This window comes from Sturnus vulgaris, chromosome 25, assembly GCF_052056855.1.
Source record: "Sturnus vulgaris isolate bStuVul1 chromosome 25, bStuVul1.hap1, whole genome shotgun sequence".
NCBI classification, from domain to species: Eukaryota; Metazoa; Chordata; class Aves; order Passeriformes; family Sturnidae; genus Sturnus; species Sturnus vulgaris.
In genome coordinates this window covers 719,223-734,369 of record NC_142267.1, presented here as the reverse complement: position 1 = coordinate 734,369, position 15,147 = coordinate 719,223, and the positions used below count along the sequence as shown (strand labels likewise).

At 50.7% G+C, this 15,147-nt stretch overlaps 1 protein-coding gene across 1 annotated transcript; it reads left to right on the top strand.

Annotated features, from left to right (window-relative positions):
- The first annotated feature begins 40 nt into the window (after positions 1-40).
- Positions 41-2,198, top strand: LOC148221230 (uncharacterized). Its single transcript, XM_088178538.1, has one exon. It carries the CDS (start codon positions 541-543, stop codon positions 1,462-1,464), a length of 924 nt encoding a protein of 307 aa, XP_088034664.1. The 5' UTR covers positions 41-540; the 3' UTR covers positions 1,465-2,198.
- Positions 2,199-15,147: the final 12,949 nt, after the last annotated feature.

Genomic DNA, 15,147 nt, shown 5'->3' with positions numbered 1-15,147 from the left:
CTTAAATTTATGTTTTTATTTTGTTATTAAGTTAGGGGGCAGGTGGCATAAGCTGATCAACACTTTTTAAAGGAGGACATATTTTAATTAAATGACTGGCAGCAGCTCACCAGTACATGCAGGTGTATTTTGAAGGATCTCATGACTTGCAGTGCTTGCCCAGAGGTGACCCGGTAGAATGCACGTTTCTGGTGGAGCAGCTTCTCCATCGTCCTCAGGGGGTCCCGGCGGGGGCTCAAGCCCGGCCGTGTTTGGCCCTGGACGTGGCGGGTGTGCAGCTCATCCCGGTGGGGTAAGAACGGACGGGGATTCGGCCGGGAGCTGCCGGCGATGCCAGCGCTGAGCTTTGTCCCGTTCCCAGCCCGGAGCCGCCCCAGCCCCGCCGGTCCCCGCTCCTGTCGGGGCTGCCGAGCCCGGCGCCGTCCTGACCCGGCGGCGACCCCGAACTGACCAGACTGGGCCGGGCCGGGCTGGAAGGTGGCGGGGGGATGGTTTAGAAGGACCCGCGGGGCCGGGGCGAGCGCAGCGGAGCGGGGGGCCATGGCCGAGACGGAGCCCGGAGAGCAGCGGGCGGCGAGAACCGAACCGGGCACCGGACCGGGCAGAGAACGGGACAGAAAGCCGGACAGAGAACGAGGCACCGGGCCGGGCACCGAACCGGACACCGAACCGGGCACGGCGGAGGCGCCGCAGAGACCTCCGTACTCGTACGCGGCGCTGATCGCCATGGCCATCCGGGCCAGCCCCGAGCAGCGGCTGCCCCTGAGCGGCATCTACGCCTTCATCGCCGAGCGCTTCCCGTTCTACCGGAGCCGCGGCCGCCGCTGGCAGAACAGTATCCGCCACAACCTCAGCCTCAACTCCTGCTTCCGACGGCTGCCCCGGGGCCACGGCCGCGCCGGCGACTGGACGCTGGACCCCGCTTGCCAGGACAAGTTCCCGGAGGGGAATTACCTTCGCCGCCGCCGCGGCCGGTCCGCATCAGCCCCGCCACCCTCCGGGATGGCCCCGAGACCCTCCGGGATGGCCCCGCGACCCTCCGAGATGGCCCCGAGACCCTCCGAGATGGCCCCGAGACCCTCCGGGATGGCCCCGAGACCCTCCGGGATGGCCCCGCGACCCTCCGAGATGGCCCCGAGACCCTCCGGGATGGCCCCGAGACTCTCCGGGATGGCCCCGAGACCCTCCGGGATGGCCCCGAGACCCTCCGGGATGGCCCCGAGACTCTCCGGGATGGCCCCACCGCCCTGCGTGCTGCCTCCGGGCCCCGCCGCTCTCTGGCGCTCGCCACCCTCCGGGTTCCCCCCGCTCCCCGTCGCTCTGTGGCCGCCGCCGTCCCCCGGGATGCCCCCGGTGCCCGGTTGCCCGCAGGGGCGGTGGGCAGCGCTGGTTCTGCCCCGCGGGTACCCGGGGCCGCCGCTGCCGCTCCCCGCCGAGCCGGGGCTGGTCCCCGCCTTCAGATGAGTGCCCGGCTCCGGGCAGGGCTCGGGGCGCTGCTCCATCGCCGCCGGGGTCCCGGAGATGCCGCAGGGAGCGGGGGCTGCGATGGGGACGCGCCCGGGTCCCGCTCCTGCCCGCCCCGAGCGGAGCCGACCGCGCTCCTCCGCTGCTGTGCCCGCCTGCAGCTCGGGCCAAATGTGCTTTTGTGCTTTCGTGCTTTCGTGGTTTTGTGCTTTTGTCGTTCGAGACGGAGCTGCGGCACCGAGCAAGAGATTCGGAACCGCGCGTCCTCTGAGAGCACACACAGTCCTTGCCTCGCGCAGGGAATTTATATTTTTAAGTGTCCTTAATTTTTTTTGAAGCTTTTCTTTCAAGAAAAGCAATATAGGTCTGTTTTGGGTGGAAAGTACCTCAAACCAGCAAATCCCAAAGATATTTGGATTAATACTGAAAATCTTCTGGGTTTGTACTTAGAGTGAATTTATATGGGATTTTTCATACGGGTTATTTTATATTGTTGTTGGTTATGCATGTTTGCATACGTTCATTGTTAACACGTTTCTTATAAACGATGCTGTAATTACTGTGTAAGATCATTCCCTTTTGATTTCAGGGGGAGTAGTTTTTACGCTTTTCTCTCAAAATAAGGGTTCAGAGACAAAACATGCTTCCAATAAGAACCATGTTTTTAGTTTATGAGAGAGAAGAGTTCAAATACTGTTGTGTGAGGAACAGCACTGGTTGTATGTTATATTAATAAAGAGTATTTCCTAAGAGTTGTGGCTTCAGAAATTACTTAAATTATTTTGATGCTTTTCTTGAAAGAAGGTACAAGTGAAACTCAGTTTTATAGTTGCTATTTTATACATTTTATACTTAAAAAGTGATTCTAAATATCATCTTTAAATTCCACCAACATGACGAAAACAGTGCTGGAAATACATTTAGATTTTCCATTGCCTGGGTCCAGTGCACGAAACTTGCTTTAGGAGCCCTGTGTGTGTGCAGGCTGAAACCCGGCCTGAGGGGGGGCTTTTAAAGGGGTCGCTGGGGTTTTTGGTGGTGGCATTGGGTTGGTTTTTTGTTGTTGTTTTTGGGGTCGTTTTCGGATTTTGTTTTGCTGGTTTGGGGGGGGGGTTGTTTGTTTTTTTAAATTTATTTCGGTGGGGTGTTTTGTGGGATTTTTTTGTTGTTGTTTGGGGGGGCTTTTTTTAGGTTTGTGGTGGTTTTTTGGGTTTTTTTTTTTGTTTGTTGGGGGTTTTTTTTGGGGGGGGGAAGTTTAGGGATTTTTTTGACGAAGAAAATCATCTCCTGTAGACGAGTAACAGCTGTGGCCAATTCTGAAGCGCCGGGTAATGGCTGTGCCCAGGTGAGCTGAGGCTGGGCCGAGTTTGGGGGAGTGGGCGGTGCCCCTGACACCCCTCAGACCCCTCACACCTGGCACCCCTCACCTCCCTCACCTCCCTCACCTCCCTCACCTGTCACATCTCCCATCCCTCACTCCTCTCACCTGCAGTTTCTCGCTGCTGGTGCCACCCGGGCTCTTCGCTCCAGACTCGCTTTTTCCCGGGGGATTTTGGGCATCAGGAGGGTCCCCCCAACCAGGGGGTCTCCCCAAACTCCTGTGCCTGATCAGGGATTGTTTCTGCCGCGGCTCGGCGTCCACCTGGCCGGGAAGGACGGAGGTGGGACTGAGGTGAGTCCTTCCATCCATCCCATCCAGCGTTCGGTGCCCTCAGCCCCGGGGGCTGTCCCGGGTGCGCTCCCAGAAAATGCACGGACAAAACTGCTTTTATCTGCCCTTAATTAAAGATCACTCCTCCCGGGATTGTTCCTCGCAAAAATCGGGGATTATAAGGAGTGTGTAAAGCGAATTTCGTAGCCCGGGGTGTTTCCCGAGGGGCTCCGTGCCTGCGAGGCGCTCGGGCAGCTTTGGCTTTTGTGGGTTCAGAGCGAGGAATTTTTCCTCCCTGTGTGCTTTGTTTGTGCTGTGGTAGCGGCGATGGGCTGCGGGGCCCAGGAACACACAAATAAAGCGCTTTTTTTCCCCAGCTATTTGCGGCAATTTCCAGCAATTTGCCGCTCCACCAGCGCTTTGCCGGGCGCTCTCCGCGCTCCGGGGCTTTTCCCGTTGTGGTCGCCACTAGATGGGGCCTTGGTGCCACCGGGGATGGGCGACCGGGGCTGAGAGGGGCTCCTGGAGAAACACCGGACCCCCGGGAAACGAAACAGCAACTGCGCCTCGGAGCTTGGCCAAAGGGAGAGCCTGTAAATCTGCACCTGCAGATGGGAATTATTTCAAGGGTTGCTCTGCTCAGCAGCATCCCCCGTCCTGCTGGGCGTGGATCATTTTCGCTGAGCCGGGGAGGATTTCTCGGCATTCCTGATAGGAACCGCAGGGATGGGGATGGCCAGGGTTATTTGTGGTTATTTGTGAGTTATTTGTGGGTCAAATGTTTGCCTTGCAGACCGCGTGTTCTTCCTCCTCCGATGGCGCGGTTTTGTTCCAGCAGGTTTGGACAATGAGCCACAGCCCCAGCTCTCTTACATGGTGTTCTGATGTAAATGCCACATAAGAGTTAATCACCATTTCTGTCTGTCTGCCTTCTCCAGAGGCTCCTTCAACTGTCAGCAGGGATGGTCTCTCACAAAGAATGATTCAGAGCGTTTAGATAATGGCCCTGCTCTGAATCACCACTTGTAGGAGCATCTTTTCTTCACCAGTGATTTAAAAAGACAAAAAAAAAATCGAAGGGAAGGCTGGCTACCTCTGCCAGCAAAGAGAGGAGCTGGGAACCCCCCTCAGGCTCATCCAGGCACCCCAGGCTCCCCCCAGACCCTGCCTTGCTGCTGTGGCTGGAGCAGAAAGCTGCAGCCTGGGCTGCACTCACACCAGGCATGGGCTGCACGGTTTCCTTGGCAGCTCAGAAGTGCTGGGGCCTCTCCCGAGTTCTGCTTCCCTCTGAGAGCCGAGGGTCTGGCTGGTGATCTTCTCTCTGGGGGTTGTGACTGCATTTAGAAAACCTGACCTCTGCTTATTTCTCTTCAAGTTATAGCCTTGGGTCAACATTCTTATAGGTTTTATAAATAAACCCCGGCCCAGCACATCCCCTTGTGAACAGCACAGAGGCTTTGGGCAGGACGAAGGGAATTCAGCATTCCCCTTTCCCACCAGTAGATATCAGACTGTCGAATTCTCCTTTGTGTGGCTCACGCCTGTCCTCACTCCTTGGCTGTAATGATTAACAATGGTTTTACGTGTTATGTAAAAAAGCAGGACAATTTATTTGCGTGGTGCTGGGTTAGTACAGATGTAGAAGATTTTTTACTGACCAAATCCAAGCACAGTGCCCTGCTGATGTCTCTGTGTGTTAATGCCTTTACCTGATCCTGGGATGTGCCAGGTCATTTGTGCCTTCACCTGGGGCACTGTCACCCTGTGTGCCTCAGGCTGTGCACGCTCCTCTCACCTGCATTCATTTTGATTTTAGAGCACTGGTCTCCAGAGGTGCTGGCCAAGCTGTGTGTGGTGTTTGGCTTTTTCCTGGTTTTCAGCAACACCGGGATTCCCCAGACATTTCCTCCTCTCCTCCCCTATCCAGTCTGGTTAACATAAGCACAGCCATGGTTATGTGCAGGATGAAGCTGGGAATATTTTCTCTGCCTTGGAAGCTGGGTGCTGGTGTGTGTTTGGAGGTTTGCTTGGCCTTTCTGTCCCCTACTTCTTGCTGTTTTCATCTCCACCCTTTTAATCTCTCAGCCTTGTGTTGGAGACTGAAGAGATAAGGGTGTGAGCAATGGAGAGTCCTGCAAAACAAAAAATTTGTGTCACGATTTGCCAGTGCAGGGCGAGTTGGGAGAGTTGTGAATGGAGAGCTGTAGATGAGGATCCCCCGGATTTCTTCAATGGAGAGATGTGACTCGGAATCTTTATTCCTTAAACAATTACACGGGCACACAATGGTGCAAAAACCTGTTTGGATTGCAGCAAATCATAGATAAAGCTCAAACAGCAGCATGGTCCTCAGTGGATGTTTGAAGCAGCAGATCTGAACTTTTGGGGACGAGGGAGTTCCAAACTTTTCCTTGAAGCCCAAGGTGGATGCACCTGTGGAGCAGAGCCTGGTTTGAGCTGCTCCTGGTGCCCTGTGGCCACCAGAGCCCAGGGAGCTGCATTTCCCTCCTGCTGCTGGGTTTCCCCTCCTGCTGAGGCTCTCCAGTTTCCCGTCAAGAGCAAGTCGAGCATTTCTCATCGAGAATGTGGCCTGTGGTGAGGGGGTGGGAAGGGAAGAGGGGGTGGGGTGAGTGCTGGGGGAGCTGGGGCTACTGCAGTTTCATGCCTCAATCTGTATTCTCTTCTCTGCAAGGCTTCCTGTTTTTTCACACCACTGCTCTTAGAAACAACAAGCTGCAAGAGAGCAGGACAGGGCTGGCAGTTGGTTGTGTGGAAGGAACCCCTGGAAACACCTGCAGAAAGGCTGGGGGCAGGCTCTGGAAAAGGCAGCGTGTGTTTGTGCTGCCCAGGTGTGACCCCATCCACAGAGGAGGCTCCCCAGGGAGCTCCCCAAAAATGCCCTGCTCAGGGCTGTGCAGCAGCAGAACTGGCCATTCATCTTCCTCCTTGAGTTGTTTTCCTCAGCTGCTCTGGAATGGACAAATCTAGAATTTGTCCAGTTCTTAGGAGTCTTGTGATAATCAGTCAGAGGCACCCAGTGTCTGAATAATGCTGAATGTTGGATCACTAGCAGAATTCCTGCAGAATCTGGGATTTTATGGTTTAAAAGCCACCATGCAGCCTCGGTTTGCTCGTGTGAAATGAGGAAGGATCTGGTTTGAAGTGCACCAGAGAGGAGCTGCCCTCCCTCTCCATGACCCTGGGCAGCCTGCACAGCTGGACAAGAACTCCCAGGGAAGTGGTTCCCAAACTGAGAGCCAGGGTCAATTAGTATCTGAAAATTCACAAAGAACTGAAAATTCTCAAGAGCTGTGACTTCTGTTTTTAGGGGCCTGACAGCATTCTTAAAAAACCAAGAAGCTGCATTAGGAACTGTGCTGTCAGTGTAATTTCTGTATTTTTTACTGCCATGTTTTCTCCCTGCTGTTTGACCATAAGTAAATGGTAGGATGTGAATAAAGCTGTTTAAAATCTGTAATTGATCTTCACAGGTGAATAACTGGAAGGGTTGAGGGAGCTGCTCTTCCACACAAACCTTTCTGTGACACTTTATTGTCTGTGCTCTCGTTCAATGCTGCACGTTAGAGAGGCAGCAGGAGCCCTGTGCTCCTAACAATAATAATGAGATTATTTTTAATCTGAAATCACTGCGTTGCTGCCTCATCTGCCAGCGAGTCAAGGATAAATTCTCTGGAAGCAGCAATTTTTGAGGAATGGAGCTCCGTGGCCCCGGATGCTTTGGCTCAGAGCATGACACAATTGGGTGTTTCTGAGCTGCTATTTCTGCTGGTGACATCAGAGCTTTGGTTTGCTGGCACGTTGCTAAGTGACTTCCAAAGCTGCAGCTCTGGCTAAGGATGGCTGAGCCCAGGGAAAGGTAAACAGAGGATTAGAGCCTTGCTCTGGCCCTGGCAGGAGGTGGGTGGGCACAGCTGCTGCTGCTGCGGGAAGGAGATGAAAAATGGGGAAGATTGCATCAATTATTGAGCCTTGTAAAAATAATTAGCCAGACAACAGCAGGCAAATGGGCTGGGAGGAGAAGGAAAAACAGCTGCCAAAGCAGAGAAAGACAGGACATCACTGGAGATGGGAACTGGGTGAGGTGCCCCTTTAATCAGGGGCTGGGGAGAGAGGAGAAATAATGAATGAGCTTTGCAGGCACATTGGAGCAGGGCAAGGAGGGAGGGGGCATCCCCTCAGTGCCTCCCCCAGAGGCTCCTGCACATTGAGGGACATTTTTGTGCCTTTTCAACAGTGACCAGTGGTTCCAGGTATGACCTGTGATGCCCAGAGAGGTGAGCACAGCTGGAGCAAATGTTTGTCCAGAAGCATTGCCTGACTTTTCATTGGATTGGGGCCAGAGCTGTAAGGGAACTGGGCAGAATGTTGGTTTCTAAATGATGGGAGTACATTTCCATCAGGATTCCTTTTTCTTTTTCATTCTCCGGAGCCACCAGCAGGTCCATGAATGATTTTTGCACTGTAATGCTGTGGTCTGTGATCTGTGGGCAGAGCTGTCTGCTGTGATACAAGATTTGACAGTGAGTCTCTACTGTGTGCTAAATGTCACTTGGCTGTTGGTGATTTCATGGTGACACTCATTCATGTCTCCCAGATTAATTCCAAGGCTTGTTGCCCTCCTGGTTCTGTTTCCCACGATGAGTCTTCCCAGCACCTCTGTTCAGAATTTAGCAGGAATCCCCTCCTTGCTCTGCAAGCTCTTGCAGAGAGATTTTCCTGCTTTACCTAAGCAAATCTTTTTGGGTTTTGTAAACCTGTGATGCACACAGGCAGCACAGAAGCTGCAAGTGTCTTGTCTGTCAGAGGAAACAGCCTCTCACTTGGCTGTGCTTAGTCCTCCCACCAGAAAATTTTCCTCATTTAAGGCAACCAGCCAAGCAGGGAGGGAAGGGCAGTGCTGGAGAAGCCCTTGGTGCTCCCCTCCTGGGCAGAGCCAGCTGCACGTGTGTAGTGGAGGGTGATTCACTCAGCCATGGGGAGATCTAACAGATAATCTTAACTGAGGTAAATAAACAAGTACCAGCCTAAATATTAGAGTTCGGCTGCCTCTCTATAATGGAAGGTTTCAGGGGAATTTTGGGGGAATTTGCCCTCATGCAATCAGAGCTGCTGACTTCTCATTCAGAGCAGAGAAAAACATTGTATTCAGAATCAGTTATGCTGCTGGCTGGGTTTTTTATGGCCTCTTCCTCTCCTTTTTGTGACCTAAGAGAAGCACTGTGGCTGGTTTTAATTTCCAGCTGTAAGGCTGATCCCGAGGCAGTGAGTGGGGAGCACTGCTGGACAATTCACATTCTCCTGAAGCTGCCAGTGGAAGAAAGCCAAGCCACTTTTCCCTGCACCAGTTTGCTGGGCTCCCTGAGTCTTTGCTAACTCACAGGAGGGCAGGAAATGTGTTCCCCAACAGCAGCTTGTACCTACACGGTCTCCAAAGCACAGCCAAGGTAACAGGCACAACCGTCTGGTGATGAGCTGGAGCCATCAAAGTGATCACAAATTAATGAATTAATGGAGGTTTGATTGTGCTGTGGCTGGTCACTGCTGCCCAAGGTGGCTGAAGGGCACTGAAGGGACTTTGCCCTGTCAGCTCTCTCCTGTGCAAGTTTGGTGGGTGTTGTCATCTTTACTTTTTTGCAGCTTAGCAGGATTCCGTGTGCTATTTTTTGTCATTTGTAAGTTGAGTAGATGTTTGGCTGCTTTTCCTCCTGAGGTCAGCTGGAACCCCACAAAAGAGGTTCAGGAAGGAGAGCAGGGGAAAATCTCTGGTGCTGTGGACTGAGCAATTCCCAGTGCCTGTGATAAATCTGTTATCACCAAACATTCTGCCCATTCTCACAGCAAAGGGAAGACAAAGGTTCAGTGAAGATGGGAGCCATGGGGGCCGAGAGCTCAGCCACGCTGGTGTTTGTATTTTGCCAAGAGAAGGGGATGCACATTCCAAATCCCTGTGGGCTTTTGCTGGCTCTGATTCAGCAGTGGAAAAAAAAAAAACAAAACCAAAACGGTTTGGAGGGGTTTGCTGGCTGTGTTTTTGTGGTTTGGTAACTCAGGTTTGCTCTGTGGATCTTGCAGTGGCAGAAGTGTGTGGTGCTGCTCTGTGCTCACTGCTGTGTGTGCAGGGAGAACACAGCCCGAGCAGCAGCCACCAGTGCAGCTCCGGAGGAAAGGAGGGATAAACAAACAACGGGCAGGGAATGGGCTGGGAGCGGGGGCTGCTGGCCCATGGCAGCTCTGTGCTGTGGGATGGCGTTTGTCTGGAGCCAAGTGAGACAGGCTGGGACATGGCACAGGGAGAGAAATCCTCCTGCTAAAGGAGAAGTCCGGGGAGGAGGAAGAAGAATGTATTTTTAGTGTCAAACAGCTTCTGAAATGTTTTTGCTTCTGCCACAGAAGGAATCACATGTATTTCCAGTTGTATTTTTACTTGGGGCTGCTGAGGGTGGGGAGGAATTTCTTTCAAGGTGAATTTCTCTAGAGGGGTGGGTGAGTGCCTCAGCTCCCCAGGCACGGGTGGTGTGTGCTCATTCCACCCCAAAGCCACAAAATGTGACTGTCCAGAACAGCACATACCTGTGCAGCTGCTGCTAATGGACAGAGGATGCAAAGACTTCACTACATTTTTCCATTACATTTCCAAGACTAGTTCAGAAAGCCAAAGTTGTGCTCAACCCTCTCCTTTCTGGCAGCATCCAAACATCATCCCCTGGTGCCTGTGAGCTCCGTGGCTGCTGCTGCCCTCTCCTCTCCCCTGTCCTTTTGTCACTTTAGCCAGCACACTCTGCTCTGTCTCTAGCCACGGCCTTCAAAGAAGAGCAAATTGCAAATCTGGCTCCTGACTGCAGCTAGTTTGCACCAAACAGAAAGTGGGTAGGAGGAGGAAATGAGAGGTTGAGTTTTTTCCTGTTGCAGGTAGCAAGGAAATAAAATAGGAAATTCAATGCAAAGTTATCATCTTGCTGAGCCCCCAGCAGCACAGGCTGCAGGTGCTTTTTTTTTTTTCTGGCTGCTTTTGTCTGATGGTTTCTTCCTCTTTGTGCCAGGCTAAGAGCTGAGCTCCAGGTGCTTTGGTGCTGCAGGGACCCTTCAGAAAAGGGACAAGCAGGCAGGATAACAGTGACATTTCCCTGTGACAATACAAGGGGAGCTGCTCTGAGCTGGGCACACTGATACAGACCCTGGCTGCTGGGGCTGAGTGGAGTTGTACCAAATTCAATCCAAGACCTTCACAGTTTCCAATGAGTGGCTGTGTGGGCAAAGCTCTGTAATTTGTGTCAGCTTGCTGCCATTCTGTGAAAATGGAAAAACCACTTGGGTGCTCAGAACCCTCACTCAGGACTGGCTGCTGCCGTGTTTTAAATTATTATACTCCCACAATAAACAATGGAGCTTTTTTTCTTTATTTCTTGAGCCCTTGTAGCTCATAATCCAAGTGTTTAGCACAGTCAGTGCCTGTCCTGCACAGTTTCCCAGTCCTGGCTCTGTTTAGGCTGGCTGGACTCTTCCCTTCTGTGAAATACATCTTCTCTTCTTTGTAAATATTTTTAAAGACTTAATGAAAACAAACATTATCTATTTCTAGACCAAAATTTGAGGACAAAAATTTTGCACTTTCCCGCTACTGAAAAGAATTTGTTTTTCCTTCACCACTGTTCCCAGGGTAAGAGTTGTTACCTCCAGCTATGTAAATGAGTCTTCATCAATATGTCTCAGGTGGAAATTCCCCTGTTTGCAAATGGAAATTTTCCTCTGGTAACAGTAAAAGTAATTTTCTTTCAGCCAGAGCCATCTCTTATTTTAGAAAAAAAAAGAAGAAAAATTCCATTCACATTCCTTTTCTCCTTGTTGTCACTGATGACTCATGCAATGGCCTTTGCTTCTTATTTCTGACTCTTAAGTGATTTTTCAGGTGGCTGCTAAAAAATTCTTAGAGCATTTGTCACTGGCATCTGCCTCACTTGGTAACACAATACATATACTCTGATTTTCATGCAGAGTGTGTGTTTGTTTGGGTTCTGAATGTTGCTTAGTTTGGAATACACGTTTTAGGTGTCAAATAAAGCTAAACAAACAAAAACCACCGAAATAAAACACACTCTTGAGTTTGTGCAAAATATTTAGCACAGGCAGGCACCTGCATCTGTCTTGAGAGTGCAGCCACCCACACACGAGGCCTTACTGGAAATAATTCATAAAGACCCCAAAATTCCCAAAAGGGATGAAGAGCTTTCATTTCAGCCCTGAGACTTTGTCACCCAGCTCTGCTTTTGTGAACTCGAACTGTGCTGCTGAGTGTGGGAAGACTGGGGGGTGCTGCTTTCCTCCTGCTAGCAAAGAAAAGGATCCAGAATCCCCTAACAGTAATTTCAAGAAAAAATAGCGTGGTTTGGTTAAATAGGCAGTTGCAATTCATAATGGAAATTTGTGGTTTTAAAGATCCGTCGTTCTTGTTGCATAAAAAGAAAACAACAAGAGAAAGGAAAGTTGTTTGTCCCTCCTGAAGGATGGATACTCAGAGAAGGGATGGAGCTTCTGGCCATCTGTGTTTGGCATTTTTTAGTTTTGTATCAAAAACTCTTCTTGATCAGCAGTGAGCTTTTGAGTGGCATTCCCTGAGTGGTGGGAAATGCAGTGTTTGTATTTCAACTCATGCTCTGAAACGATAAAATCGTGGAGTGTTGTGCCATTGCTGCTCTGACCTCTGAGCTGTGCCAGCAGCCAGGCTCCCCAAAATGTGGCACACGAGGAACATTCCCAGTGCTGTGCAGGCAGGGAAGTAGCAGGCAGTAAAACCTGTGCCCCTCGGACAATGGTTTTTTGGTGTGATTTTTTGGGGGTGATTTTTTGGGGGATGATGTTTTTTGGAATGATGTTTTTGGGATGATGTGCTGCTTGCAACAGCCACAATCCACAGAATTTCCCTTTTCCCTCAGCCCTAAACCTTGCCATGGGCAGGGATTATAAATCACAAATTGATGAAGAATCAGCAGGGAGGTACCAAACAAACCCTCCTGCTTCATTTTGGTAACTCTGGAGCAGAGCTGCTCCAGGGATTGTTCTCCTGTCAGTCCTGTGGTGCTGCTGATGGTCAGGATGGGAATCTCAGCTGACTCAGGTCATGTCTTGTTACATTTTTTGCTCTGCAAACATTATGGGGAAACCAGAGAGGAACGCATTGTTCTCGAGCCTGCGGTATCCTTCATTTAAATACATAGTCACACACATAAAACAGTATTTTTATCTGGGCAAGGACACCAAATTAGGCCACTTTGGCCTTCAGCAAGAGAGCTGAGTATCTTTGTCATCATTCTCCCTTCTCTGTCCTTTTGGGGTCACAACATTGACACCATTTCAGGAGCTTTATGAACAAAGACTGCTCAGGTCCTTGAATCCCACCCCCTAATTCCTCACCAGCAGCTCCTTACAGCTTGTGGAAAGGTTTTTCTTAATGGCATTTTTGTTTGAATGCACGGTCATCAGAGAGAATAACGTGCTGAAGCTTTGTTGTGGTTTTAGTCTCTGAAATCTCTCTTGTGGCAACATCAGCAAGTAAACTGTGGCCTTGTTCCTGAAAGAAAAACAGTTCATGTTATAACCACAGTGTCCTCAGCTGTCCCAAAGACCGAGTGACTGTCACGTTTGTCTTCAGGGCAGTGTCCTCCTGAGAAGGCTGATGGAGTGTAGAACAAAAAAATAGTTTTTTATATATATATGTGTGTGTGTTCAAATAAATCTCCAAAGCCTGTAGCAGTGCACTATTACTCTATAGCACCACAGAGAGCTGCTGTGTAACGTGCAAAAACGAGCAGTGCCTTTCAAACCTTGAGGCAGTCTGGTTTGGCCAGAGGATTTTCTCAGCAAGGGCTGTGAGCTCAGGCAGGTGAGACCCTGGGTCAGGGCTGCACACTTTGAGAGGCTGTGATCCCGTTTCAGGCTCTGTTAAAAAAGCAAAAACAAAACAAAACCCCAACTCTCTTTTAAGTGAAGCTCGCCCCCAGCCTGAGCAGAGCTGCCCCGGGTAGTGCTAACCACATGCACTGGAGCTGCAGCCCTGCTCACACTGCTCGGGCTTCCTGTTCGCCTCGAGCTGCAGGGAAATGCAGAAACTTGGCTTGGTTTGTTGGTTTATTTGTTAGCCGGTTTGTCTGTCTGTCTGTCCCACGCCGGTGAAGGGCAGGAGACTCCTCTGGAAGCAGGGAATGCACCTGCAGGAGTGTCCCTGTTCCCACATCTGCCAACATCTGTGTGCCTCGGGGCAGCAGGGCAGCCAGGGTGTTTGTCTCTCTGGGTGGTTTGTGTCTGGGTTCTGTGTCTCTGGGTGGTCCTGTAAATACCAAGGTGCTTTGGGTCATTGCTCGGTGCCATCCTTCCTCGTGCTGTTTCTCCTGGAAAAGCTGAGCCCGTCTCATCTGCAGACACGGGCTGAATTTCCTGCTAGAGGCACGGTGCTGAGTGTTAGGCTGGGGTCTGCACTGCTCCCCAGGCAGGACAAGGCTCCCCTGGCTCAGCAGCAGCGTGGAATTGTGTGATCCTGCAGAGCCACCAGACCAAGGGATGTGATCGAGCACATGGCAGCAGGAGAGCTTGGGAGCTGAGAACTCAGAATCAGCCTTGCAGAGTTTTGTCAACAGGCTGGGTAAACGTAAACCAGGCTGGCACGGAGGGGAGATGGTTGTTGTGAGCTGGTGTGCCCTGCCTGTCCCTCCTGTTGGGTGCATTTCCAATAATGCCACTCGTCCTTCTTAGCATTTTCTTCAAATGCATCAGCCCTGCTTGGTTCTCAATAACACAGAAGAAAAACAACTGAGGAACCCTCCCTTCTGTTCCTCCTGGAGGTCTCGGATCTTCATCTTAGCAGGTTGCAGCTATTTTTTCTGAGTTCCTTTTTCCCTTCCCTACAGTTTCTGATGTCCAGTTCCTCACAGGCCTCATGGGCAAATGCCCTGGTGGTGTTCAGTACAGTTGTACATGTGAAACTTGGAGGTGATGAATAGAAAAACTGTTGAAAAGGAAAAAAAAAAACAGAACAGAAACCAGAATTCCTGTAAACAGTCTGTTAAAATATCTTCAACACATGTCAGGGCCGATGATTTAAAATAGACAATTTCTGAGCGTTAAAAGGTCACATGGAGACATGATAGTATATTCAAATGGAGTTGAACAATGAATGTTTCAACAGTCACATCTTGTACTCTTGGCAAGATATCTGTGTTACCAGCTAGTGATGTTCAGGGAAAAAAAAATGAGTCAGATTGCAAGAATAATGAGCTTTTCTTGGATGATAACATAGAGGGGGAAAAAAAAGATTTTATACCTTAATCACATGTCTCTGGTAGCAAAAGCTTTAGGGAAAATGGTGATTCTGGGAGGCATAAAACTGCAGGGCCAGTCGAGGTGATGCAATAGCACAAACCCAGGGTTGTTTGTTTCCATGTGTGGCAGCGAAAAAATTAAAATCACAAATCCACATTCCCAATATTTTCTCATTTGTGACCCAAAGTACGGTGGGCATTTCAGAGGAGATGTGTGAAAAAGAGGGAGACTTTTCAATTGAGCACATGGTCTTTTGAGTATCTAATTGCTGCTGAAAAATTAATGAGACAGAGAGGAATGATTGTCTTTGAACACTGGAAATATTTCTTGTCCCCATCTGCTGCTGCCTTGGAACCGCTGCTGTCCCGTGGCACAGGGAGAGCTGTGCTGAGCTGTGCTGGCAGCCCCAGGGGCGTGAGGAGCAGCTGAGCCCTGGGGAGCTGCTGGCATGAGACCCTGCACAGGGGTTTAGTGCAGCCCACGGAGCTGCACAACGGGATGGGGAGAGAAAAAAACCCAGCGGATAAGGCTGTGTGTCCTTTTATCCAGCGTTTAAAGGAGTGCTTGGTCCTGTTCCCAAGATTAGCAGGTGAAACACCAGGCGTGTTAAAACCTACCCTGCTCCTGCTTTGGACCCTGCCTTGGAGATGTGTCTTCTCATCCCCCAAACCCACCCGACTCTGCTTTGGGATTTGGGCTAT